The sequence below is a fragment of the Monoraphidium neglectum genome (genome assembly GCF_000611645.1).
Source record: "Monoraphidium neglectum strain SAG 48.87 unplaced genomic scaffold scaffold00052, whole genome shotgun sequence".
In the NCBI taxonomy this organism is placed as follows: domain Eukaryota; kingdom Viridiplantae; phylum Chlorophyta; class Chlorophyceae; order Sphaeropleales; family Selenastraceae; genus Monoraphidium; species Monoraphidium neglectum.
This window is the reverse complement of record NW_014013576.1, coordinates 22,034-33,960: the sequence shown is the minus strand read 5'-3', so window position 1 is coordinate 33,960 and position 11,927 is coordinate 22,034. Positions and strand designations below refer to the sequence as shown.

Sequence of the window (11,927 nt, the reverse complement as noted above, 5' to 3'; positions counted from 1 at the left end):
GGGGGGGGGGGGGGGAAGGCCTGTGGGCGCGGCTCCACTGGGGGATGCGCTGCTGGTGTCATGGTGGCGGGTGATGGGGCCCTTTGGTTGCGGGCTGAAGGCTTTGCTCTGCTGTGGTTGCTGCTCCAGGATCGGATGTGGCCGGCGTTTGGCCAGCTGTGGTCTGTGTCGTCTGTGTGCAGACGCTGGGTGACGCTGCGCCGCCGGCAGGGCTTTGAGAACCTGGCGCTTGTGGCTGGCCGCGAGTGACGCGCCTGCGGCTGCTGGCCGCCAGGTCTGCTGGAGACGAGCAACCCTGCAAGTGTGCTGCTGGCATCGGCCCCAAATGCCGCTGTGCGCCAAATTCAAATGTGTTTATCATTGAGAAACGCAATGTTTTATTGTTTAACTGAGCCAAAACAATCACAAACAAAGAGCAATCACAGCTACGTACAAAAGAGTAGCAGGCTGGCAGCATGTGGTGACCATTCCTGCCACGATGTAGCGGACCAGCCTGGGTGATGCTCCTCAGGTCTATCGACGAGAAGACACCTCATCACATCAAATCAGCCTTTTGAATGCATGCAAGCTACACATTATTGGCGCTTCTGGTGTCACACAAGGGGGTTCGCTGAGATGAAAGACGACACACCAGCAGGGCATGCGGTGACGCCATCATGGCTGACACGCCCGCTGCCGCCGGCGGCAGCTCATGCACCAGTTGGTGTTCAATTGATCTAGGTTCTACAGCATGATCAAATCACGTGCAGCTGCGTTGCTTTCCTCGAGGCACCGCAAACCAGCATCTGGAGGCATCTCTTCCCGCGGCAGCTAAATGTTCGGTCACGACACCCGGTAAAGCGATTGAAATTGAAATGTGGAAGCTCCCCTGATGCGCGTGGTGGGCTACGCAGCAGCGTTGGTCTTGATCGGCGCCACCGTCGCGCGCCTCTGCATCGATCCTCAGCAAATGGACGAGCCCGTGGCCTTCAGGCAGGAGCCGGTGCTGCAGACGCGAAACAATGGGACCGGCGAGCCACCTCCGGACTTCTACGCATGGTGCGCCGCACAGGACGGCGCCCCGGCTGCCGCCGCCCCCGCCCACATGCACACATGCCCCCCTGTGCGGTGCCGCTCGCAACCGACAACCGTTCGCGGGTGCCGGGTTCCCCCAGCCCTTGTTGCTTTGCAAAATCAACCCATCCACCGTCCCGCAGGATGCGCGATGACAACCGCTCGCGCCCCGATGTCCTGGCGTACCTCGACGCCGAAAACGCGTATGCTGACGAGGCACTGGCGGCGCTGTCGCGCCTCACAAACGCCCTGGCGGATGAGATGGGCGCACCCCTGCCGGAAGTGGAGTGGCGCGCCCCCAAGGCGGCCGGCGCCTGGGAGTATGCGCAGCGGCGCGGCCCCGGGGACGATTATTGGGATGTGATGCGCCGCCCCGCGCCGGCTGCTGCTGCTGCCAGCGGCGGCGACGGCGGAAGGGCGGCGGCTGCGGCGCCCGCGTGGCGGACGGCGGCGCCGTTCAACCGGCTGGCGCGCGCGCACCAGTACTTTGACGTCGTGGAGTGGCACGCGGCGCCGGACGGCGCCGCGCTGGCTTTCTCAGTTGACACCCGCGGCGATGAGGAGTTTTCGGTCTATGTCCTGCCCCTGGCAGCCGACGGGCCGGCGGCCGCGGCACAGGGAGAGACCGGAGACCAGGCGAGCGGCCGCGGCGACAGGGACGAAGAGGGCGTCAGCAACAGCGGCGGCGCGTGGGAGGGCGCTGGCGCGCCAGTCCTGATCGCCAAGGGTGCGGCCGGCGGCGGGCAGGCCGTGTGGGCACCGGACAGCCGCTCCCTATTCGTGCTGGAGCAGCCGGGCAGCAGCAAGCGGCAGGGCGGCAGCTCGACGCGCGTCTGGCGGCGCGCGGTAGCCGGCCGCATGACCAGAGGCGGGAGCGGCGGCGGCAGCAAGGGCAAAGCGGCGGCGCCAGGCGATGCGGTGCTGTTAGAGCTGGACCCTGGGGCGCTGGATCTTGATTTGACAGTCAGCAGCAGCGGGCAGTTCCTCATTCTCAAGTATGGCGCTGAGGTGCGGCTTTGGAGTTTGATGACGAACTGCTGAACAATTGGGGTTTGAAAAACTTGGGGTTGATTAGGGCAGGATTTGGGCGCGTCACCAGGTGGCACCAGGGCCTCGGCCGATGTGTCAGGAGGGCGTTGGGCGGGAGGGCCGCAGTTGCAATGGACCAGGGGCAAACATCTGGCTTCTGAGCTAATGGGCTGTGTGTGTTCAAGCGGCAGTGGGCATGCTGCTTCAGCGCGAGGCCACACCTCACCCAGCCGACCTCCCTGTCCGTCCCCGGCCCCGCCTGCCTGCCTGCACCCCAGGACGGGGACGCTGTGCTTGCCCTGGACATGGTCGCCGCATCGGGCGGCCCCGGCATCGCAATGCAGCAACAGCAGCAGCGAGAGCAGCGCCCCTCGGAGCTCGCTCGCGCAGTGGCGGCGGGCTGGCGCGTCGTGCTAGACCCAGACCTCGGCCGCGACTGCATGCAGGCGGATCACTGGCGGGACGATGTTTTCCTTTTAATAGTTGACGACGAGGACGAGCCCGATGGGCGTGTGGAGCTGGCGGCCGTACCACGGCTGCCTGCGGCAGCGAGCGCCGCGGCGGCAGCGGTGGTGAGGCAGCCGCTGCTCGTGAGCGCGGGCGGAGCCCACAATGGGAGTGGCGGCGGCAGGAGCGGCGGCAGCGGCGGTGGCGGCGGCGGCGGCGGCAATGGGGGCTTCAGGGAGGGCCACGTGGAGGTGCGCAGCTTTGCTCTAACGCGGGACTATGCAGCCGTCTCCATACGCCGCGGCGGCGCCTGCGTCGTCCAGGTCTTCGACTGGCAGACGGCTGCCACGGCGCTCGCAGCCGCTGCAGCGGCGGCGGCGCGGGCTGCGCAGGGCGGGCAGCAGAAGGGCGGGAAGCCCGAGGAGTCCTGGCCCGTCCCGCTGCCGGCGCCGGCGTGGGAGCTTTCGTTCGGCCGCGACGCGACAGCGGTGGTCGGCCTTGTCGGCGAATCGGGCGCTTTCGAGGTCCCGAAAGTTCGGCTGTCCGAGGAATCATTCGTGAGCCCCGTGAAGCAGTACGATCTGGACCTCCAAACGAGGGAGAGGGCGCTGGTCTATGCCGAGAAGCTGGCGGGAAGCTTCCAAGAGGAGCGGTACGAGAGCCGCATGGAGTGGGCGACGTCTCACGACGGCGTCAAGGTGTGTTTTTGGGGGGGAGGGGTCGGGCGAAATGTTCGGCGGACGAGGGAGGCAATGCTGTTTGCGACCGGGGCATGACATGATATGTGCATGCATCACCAGCATACTCCTACAACAGTACAGTGTTTTTCTTGCCAGCAGCAACCGCATACCTGTCACGTTTACACCTGCTTTCCTGGTGCTCCTTGCGCCATACCCAGGTGCCCATGACCGTGGCCTGGCGCCGCGACAAGGTTGCGCGCAACGGCGCCAACCCCGCCATCCTCCACGGGTGGGCGGCTGGCCTGTACCCCTGCAACGCGCCTCTGTAGCCGCCCTCAACGAGACAGCAAGACAGCAGGCTTGAAGTACAAAATACGGTCGAAAATCTGCCCAACAGACACCACGCCCGTGTTTCCAGTACGCCCAGCGTCATTTCCCTCTCACTCGGCCACAACCTCAACCTCAAACAATCTAAATGTCCTTCATTGCATACCCTGCCGCCCCTCGTTTACCCACAGGACGCTCCACGGCAATCAACATGCCACCCCAACCCCCACCCTGAAAGCCTCCCACTCGCCCCGCCACACACACACACACACACACACACACACACACACATACGCAAACACACACCACAGGTATGGGGCGTACGGCGCCAAGAAGTTTCCTGGGTTTGATCCTGCTGACCTGGCGCTGTTGGACCGCGGCTTTGTGCTGGCGGTGGGCCACATCAGGGGCGGCTCAGAGCTGGGGGCGGCGTGGCACTCGGATGGGGAGAGGATGCACAAGGTAGGGTGGGGGCACGGAGTGCTTTGCGTATGCCCATGTGCGCGCTTGGGGAAGATTGAGGAAGGCGCATGGATGAACACCTGTTTATTCATTGGGCAAATTAGAGGCAGTCACAGAGCCACGTGGGGCACATTCGCATGCCCCAGTCTCTTCTAGCAGAACCAGTTGCAAAGCAACTCTCCAGCCGCATGCTGTAGACCCTTTGCCTATAAATCGGCATCTCCTTCATTCGCTCCTGCGCCCTTTTGTAATTGCAGATGAACACCTTCCACGACCTCCTGGCCTGCGCCCGCCACCTGGTCGCGTCCAACTACACATCCCCGCCCCGCCTTGCGCTCTGGGGCCGCAGCGCCGGCGGCCTTGCGGTCGGCGCGGCCCTCAATCTGGACCCGGCCTGCTGCGGGGCGGCTGTGTTGGACGTGCCGTTCTTGGACCCCCTGCGCACCATGCTGGACGCGTCGCTGCTGCTGACGGTCAAGGAGCGGCCGGAGTGGGGAGACCCCATTGCCGACGAGGTGGGGGCCTTGGTGGTGGCGCCGCTTGCCGGCCGCTGCGTCCTGATCAAATCAGTGATTTGATGGGGCCTGCGTGTGCGCTTCGTGTGCAGGGGTGCTTTACAGCGCCGCCTCGGGCTGAAATGCAAAAGGATTGGATGGTCACCAAGCGGGCGCAGGGCTGGCTGCCTGCACGATTGCCATGTAGCAAATGATGCTGGTGCAGTCAGGACGTTTGCGCCCCGCACACGTTAACCTGCTCCGCACCAATCCCACCTCCAACTCCCTGTCTTGCAACTACCCGCCCGCACTTGCTCACTGTTTCCCCTGCGACCTGTATACAGGCTGCCTTCGACTACATCTCATCATACAGCCCCTACGACAATGTGCAGGACGCCCCCTACCCCAGCCTCCTGGTTACAGCCAGTTTGTGGGACCGACGCGTCAACTTCTGGTGGGCGGTTTTTTTTGGTGCCTGACTGTTGCTTGAGCGCTGGGTTCGAGCTTGCTTTCCAAGGGCCGGCTGGGGTTTGCTGCAAACATGCCTGGGTTGCAGACGCGACGCTCACGTGGCTCTGCCTGTCGGTGCGCTGGAGCGCGCTCGCGCCCAGACCACAGCGAGCCAGCGTTGTGCTCCGACGATCCACAGCCTTCGCTTGCACTCCAAAACACCCCATACAGCACCGCCGCTCCACCCTTGCACACACGTCCCACAATCCTGCTCTCCTCCCCCAACCTCCAGGGAGCCCCTGAAATATGTGGCCAAGCTGCGCCACCTCAGGCAGCTCCGCCGCCAGTCCGCGGCCTTCACGCAGTCCGGCGTCACCACGCGGCTGCAGGACGCCCGGCTGAAGGGCGCTGCAGCGCTTTCGCCGCACGGCGGGGGCGGCGGCGGCAGCGACGGCTGTGGCGGGAGGATCCTCATGAAAACCGACATGGCGGCCGGCCACTTTGCTGCGTCGGGGGCGGGCGAGCGGCTGCGGCAGCGCGCGGAAAAGGCTGCGTTCCTGGTTGACGCGCTGGGCCTGGGCGGGTGATGGCGAGGGTTGTGGGTTCATTCTGGGGCAACTTACTGCCTGCATTCAGGCGGCAGGGCCCCAGATGGAGAGTGATGAGGGCTGCAGGGGCCGCCGAGTGCACATCGGCGGGCTCGCCGCAATGCACATAATGCGTCATTGCACAAGTCCAACAGATGCGATTGTGATAATCCCTGCATGCTTGCCGCAATTGTCTATATTGCAATACCTTGTTTGTGGGTTTTCACAAGTCAGCGCTGCATGTGCCTTGTGCAAAAGTGCACCTTCAGTTGTCCTCACCTGCAGGCATTCTGTCGCATGCCATGCTGCAGTTGTAAAGGCGGCATATCAGGACTGTATGTAAGGTACACTCATCACGTTGAAAGAGTGCTGCTTTTGCCCTACATTTCTTCTGCTTTGCTGCTGATGTATTGAAATCATCGACTGCTGCACCATGTGAATATGTGTGGCATGCCGCCGCGGCGCCAGGGGTGACACAGCAAACCAAATTTTTTGTCAACCATTCTGAATGGCCCAACCCCCTTCGCTGACAAGAAGTGGCAAGGGTGCTGCGCGGCAAGGGCACAAGGACCTGTGGCAGCGTTTGTTTGTGCTTGTGCGGTCAATTGGGTTCACCAGCAATGTCTAAGGGCGCCTCTGGCTTTGCAGCATCGGCCACTGTCACCAGGCCAGCTATTCGATGGTGCTGCCCAGATTGTCTCCAAGCAAGTCGATGTTCAAGTTGATGTCAGCAACCTGATTGAGAAAAGCATAACAATCTATGCACATGCATCCACTTCTTCCCCCAGGGGATGCGGCAGTAAGTACCGTGGGATGAAAGGGTTCACATGCGAGAACGTGTTGTTGATGAATGGTGGCAGAGGGTGCCGTGAATGCAAGCTGTGGCACAAGGCTCATGACGGCTGGCAGTACGCTTTACTGCAGTAGGATCTATAGTGCCTAAAATAAGGATTGATGTGCACTCATTGGATGTTGCATGAAAGGGTTGGCCAGGTCACATGCTTGAAGATGGAGTGTGGCCTGACTCTCTGTGCAGTCGGGCGACGACCGAGGGCGAATGTTGTGCACTATGAGCACCAGCAAACCAATCGTTCTGTTCAGGTAAACAGCAACCATTGGTTACCAGCGTGGCTGGGGCGAGTGCAGCATATCTTGTGGGGGTGACAGTCTGACTCAGGGGTTTGGGCGGCAGCTTCAAAATGCGGCGTCTTCAGCCCCAGCGGCAAGACCCTGCGAGCTGTAGCCACATATCATAACAACGGAAGCCTCTGAAACTTTGATCCGCGCACCTAAAATACTAATTTGCGCCTATCTACCGGCGCAAAGCCGCGTGATCGCACCCATGCAGATCGCCATGAACGCGCCAAGTGAAGCATCAGAATAGACCCAGAACGGGACATGACACAGCACTGAATCCCACACATCGATTGCGGCAACCATGGATACAGCTGCCAGTAGCGCCGCCGCCCGCATTGAGGCAGCCCTGGCGCGTGCCTGCGAACGCTCGCTACGCTCTGCGCTCCGGCGCCAGCCGCGCGCCACCTCTTCGATGATGCGCATGGCAGAGGCCTCAGGCGTGCTGGAGGAGGTTTGCAAGGCGGCGCCACCAGATCTGCGGCTCCCGCACAAAGCCATTGTGTTGCTGCTGCAAATGCTGCGGGACGAGGCAGCGAGCACTGGCGAGGTCGTGCTGGCGACCGCCGCCTGCTCCAATTTCATCAACAAGCCTGGATGCCTGGGGCAGGTGCGCGCAGCGGGGAGCGTCAGGCACGCGCCACATCGTTTTCAGGGCAGAGAGCGCCAGCCATGGATTTGACAGAGCCAGCAAACGGGGCCGCCGCGTTCCTGTCTGCGATCCCCTCCCCTGCGTCTGTGTGCGGCTACGGGTGGAGGCCCGTCAAGCAACGAGCCGAAACCCGCCCCTTCATCGGTCCTTTTCACCCACTTGCTTTGTCCTTGTGCTGCTCCACCCGGTCAACTTCCATGAAGATGGCCGACGGTGGGTATGCACAGGCCCTTGCCCAGCTGGTCGGGCGCCAATCCTATCAGGCCGAAACCACAGAATGGGCCTGCAAGATCATCAGGGCTCTGTGCCTGCACGACAGCGCCGTTTGCGCGGCCCTGCTGGCGATGCCTGAGGACGCGGTCGGGATCCTGATCGCCGCCGCCACGACGACATGTGCCGCGCAAAGCAACGCCGGAGCGCTTCGGGTCCTCTCGCTCCTGGCGCGCGCCGAGGCCCCGGGCGCGGACGAGGCGGCGGCGCGCGTCGCGGAGGACCACGCAGTATTGTCTGTCGCCGCCTGGCGGGTGGCGGACGGCGGTGGCGCGGACCAGGCGGCCCTCGCGCCCATGCTGGCGCTGCTGGCCCACCCAGTGAGCCGCGCTACGTCCGGTTTCTGCTGCAGCACTCCTCGCTACCCTGCCTGGATCTAGTCCCGCTTGCAGCGCCAAGCTCACAGACTTCCATCGCCAACGGGGCCCTCCCTTGTCGGCAGCGCTGTGCGGCGGGCCGCGGCATGCAGGCGGCAACTCACATTCAAACTGCCCCCCGCCGCGCAGATCGTCATCGGCAGCAGCCCGCGGCACCGGGCAACCGTCGCCGCGGCGCTTGCCGAGCGCGGCGCCGCGCCGCAGCTCGTCAGGGCGCTGGCCAGCGGGGACGACGCAGTTGCCAGCCACGCGTTGACGCTGGTGTGGGTGCTGTGCAATTCCCGCGACCACAACGCCATCATCGGAGCCCAGCCGGGTGTGGTCGCCGCGATTGCAAGCCATCTGCGGCGTGCGACAGGCGGCGGCGGCGGCGGCGACGAGCTTTCCAACACCAGGTTTAAGGCTTTCTTGTCGCTGCGGGGCCTGATTAGGGCCGATGCCCGCGCCGGCGACGCTTTTGCGGCGATGGCGCTCTGGCCTTCGAGCACGGCCATCTTGGTGGCCATCGGGCAGCAGCTGGCGCTCCCTGCTCCCCCGTCGTATCACAATTTGTTGTCAGGGTGCGACGTCGAGCCGCAGCTGGCGCACGACGCGGCGTGCGCGCTCAACGCCGTCGCCCGCGCAGCCCTCCGCGACGGGCGGCTCTCGCAGCTGCAGACGGCGCGCCCCCTCGTGCACGCGGCGGCGCGAGCGCTGGTGCAGGCGTGCGCAGTCCTCAGCGACGAGATGCGCGCGCAGCTGGCGGCCGACCCCCGCGCAGCGCCCACTCCCGGCCAGGTGGCCGGATCGAGCAGCACCTACCTCTCTCAGACGCTCGAGTCCCTCACTAGCCTCTGCGAAGGGGGCGGCGGCCGCGACGATGGTGTGCTCGCCGCCTGCCTCGCGCTGCTGGAAGAGGGGCACGCGCTGCTGCGGGCCCTTCAGCCGGCCGTGGTGCGCGCCGCACAGGCGCAGCGGGAGCTGGTTGACAGGGACCTGGGCGGGGCGCCGCCAGGAGCCGGCACGAATCACATGAGGGCTTTACTGCAGCACGACAAGCGGCTGGCCCTCCTCCTGTTGCGGCTCAAAACCCTGCTGGTGGGCTGCGGCTACTGGTGGCTTCACTTACAGCTGCAGCAGCAGGGGCGGCAGCAGGTGCAGCAGGAGCAGCGGCAGCAGCAGCAGCTGGAGCAGCCGCTGGAGCAGCAGGAGAAGCAGCAGGAGAAGCAGCAAGTGGAGCAGCAGCTGGATCAGCAGGTGGATCAGCAGAAGGTGCAGCGGGGGCGGCAGGTGGAGCAGGAGCAGCAGCTGGAGCAGCAGCAAGAGCAGCAGCTGGAGCAGCAGCAAGAGCAGCAGCTGGAGCAGCAACAGGAGCAGCAGCAGGAGCAGCAGCAGGAGCAGCAGCGGGAGCAGCAGCTGCCAGCTCCAGTGGAGCAGCAGCTGGAGCAGCAGCTGGAGCAGCAGCTGGAGCAGCAGCTGGAGCTGCAGCTGGAGCAACAAATGCAGCTGGAGAAACATCAGCAGGAGCAACAAGAGCAACAAAAGCAGCGCTCGCACACGAAGCGGTGCGCGGCGTGCGGCAAGACCGCGGCCAGCGGCGCGCGCTTGCACTCATGCCGTGGCTGCCGCGCAGTGCGGTACTGCGGCCTTGAGTGCATGCGCAGCGCATGGCCGGGCCACCGGGCAGCATGCAAGGAGCAGCAGGCAGCAGCGGCCTCAGCCGCCGCTCCGTCCGGTCTATGACGGTAAAAAGGCACGCGGCTTGCTGTGAGCGTGATAGGCTGTACTCGACCATTTGACCGTCCACTCCTATGCATGACGCTAGACAGTGACCACTTCTGCACGACTCGATTCAAAAATTCCGCGTCTCAAACCAACCCCACATGCACCTGCACTGCCCCTTGCCCAAAGCTCAGCCTGGATGAGAGGTTCACCAATCCCATCCCGACCCTCAACCCAAGCCGTTGGGTTTGACAGACACCCTGGCTTTGACCGTCCCGCTGTAATTTTGCAAATATAACGTCAGCCTGAGTGTCCATGGGGGCCCTGGCCGCGGGCTTCGGCGCAGCTTTCATCCTGGATACATGCCAGCCAAAGGTGTGCTGGATCACGACGGCTCTGCTGCCCGGTCAGCGCTGCTGCGGCGGCTAGATGCCTTGCCTGGCGGCGCAGGGCAGTAGGGGTGCGTCTTCGACAGCCAGAAGGGTGCATGGGCTTCGTGTGCTCAGTCTACAGCAGACGCGCTGCGGGACGCGGCTGCATCATGGGATGAGTGCCCTGTCAGCGCTACAGCGGCGGTCAAATCACGTGCACAGAGCCCCGCTTGCACGCAAGGCTTCCATTTTGAAATGCCAGGGGACAACTGAGAATTTGAAACCAGCTAGTGCCACTGTCATGCACCAGCATCTCTGTCATGTCAGATCAGCCAGCAGTGTGAAATTCTCTTGGGATATTTCACCGTCCACACACCCTTGTTGGCGTCGCGATCCGATATCGTAGGGTGTAACAGCTCTTGTTTGTCACGACATGTGTTCGCTTTGGCCATAAGTACGCGTCCCGTGTGCCCAGTCAGATCTGAGGGCGCGGTTCTTCTATCTCCGCCCAGTCCCTTGAAGCTGACTTGCAGGGCTCATAAGCTATGATCAATTTGGTTTGCATACGACGTGCCATGCTGCCTGCGGTGCTGTTGTTTGCTGCGGCGGCCGCGGTTGGCGCACAGCTGGACAGCACTAATGACACGAGCGGTAATGACACGCTCGGCGTGCCTGGCGGTCTATCCAGCGGTGCGTATTGAATGAGGGATCTCAACGTCTGGGATCTGACGAGTCATGGAGTCTGCTGGATGCTTCGTTCTGGCCACCGCGCAGCCCTGCGTGCACCAGCGACCCAAACGACTTGCGCGCACATGCGCAGGTGTCACATGCCCTTGAGCGCACTTGCCTCTAGCCTGTCAACTACACCAACTCAACCGACTGCCCCAATCCAAGTGATAAAACCTGCATGCCACGCAGACTACCCCATGCCCCTGCCGTCCCCATCATGGAACTGGACCTCCCTCGAGATCCAGCTGACTGAGCCCCGGACTGCCCCAGAGGCCGGCAGCCCGACCACCGCCATCGCCTGGGAGCCACGTACTGCAGATTGCCTCATCAACGCGCTGCGTGCGGCGGGCGCGCTGCCTGACCCCGAGACGCACCCGAGCGTCGTCGGACTGCAGGTCGTTCCGTATGAGGCGGTGATCAATGTGACCGCAGACACGCAGCCGCCGCTACCGCTTGACGGATCCGCGGGCTGGATGCCGCGCCAGCAGCTCGCGGCCGCGTTTGCCGCTGTTTTTGGCTACGAGGGCGGTACGGGGGTGCCTCAGGTGCGTCGAAGCAGGGCTGGTCCTTGTTGAATGCTGCCTGTGGGCGGCTGCATGGTTCACCTTGGGGACACTGTTGTCACTAGGCCAGCTCTCCACATCTGCTTCACAGATTTGGCGCCCTGGGACCACTCATTGAAAACTGTGTGCTACCACCCGCTCAAAATCAACCATTATACTCACCTCCACTGTCCCATCTGTGTTGCGGCATGCACCAGTACGACTCAGCACTCCTCAACCACCCGTACGTCTCGCCATCACCTGACCTGCAGGCTGATCTAGGCTCCCAGTCCCCCAGCCCCTCGGACAACCAGCAGCCAGACCCCGGCACGCTGGATGGAAATGGCACTCAGTTCAACGCCACGTTCCCCTTGATGCTCCCTTTCGGCGAAAACTTGGCGTCGTTGCTCAGCTCGCGCGTGCCTGTTGACCAGGTTGACCTGACCCACCGGGTCACGGTGAGCATCCGCAGGCCTAGCGCGCGCATGGCACACGCGGCCGCAGAGGGGACATGCACCCTTCAGTTTCGAGTGTCATGCAAGCCCAACCAGCCCCCTTGCTGCCTCCTCTGTGTTAGCACGGGCCTGCTTGCTGATCCCCCTTTGGCTGTGCCCCCCCCCCC

The 11,927-nt window shown here is 63.5% G+C and overlaps 2 protein-coding genes across 2 annotated transcripts; both read left to right on the top strand.

Annotated features, from left to right (window-relative positions):
* Nucleotides 1-871: 871 nt before the first annotated feature.
* On the top strand, nucleotides 872-5,529 carry MNEG_0612 (oligopeptidase B; the record flags this gene model as incomplete). The annotated part of the gene is made up of 8 exons (XM_014050906.1): nucleotides 872-1,038; nucleotides 1,197-2,061; nucleotides 2,361-3,227; nucleotides 3,428-3,498; nucleotides 3,848-3,998; nucleotides 4,256-4,513; nucleotides 4,837-4,946; nucleotides 5,235-5,529. The coding sequence occupies 8 exons, from the start codon at nucleotides 872-874 to the stop codon at nucleotides 5,527-5,529; spliced, it is 2,784 nt and encodes a 927-aa protein (XP_013906360.1).
* A 2,130-nt stretch (nucleotides 5,530-7,659) lies between these two features.
* MNEG_0611 (hypothetical protein) lies at nucleotides 7,660-9,684 on the top strand (the record flags this gene model as incomplete). The annotated part of the gene is made up of 2 exons (XM_014050905.1): nucleotides 7,660-7,905; nucleotides 8,092-9,684. The coding sequence occupies 2 exons, from the start codon at nucleotides 7,660-7,662 to the stop codon at nucleotides 9,682-9,684; spliced, it is 1,839 nt and encodes a 612-aa protein (XP_013906359.1).
* Nucleotides 9,685-11,927: the final 2,243 nt, after the last annotated feature.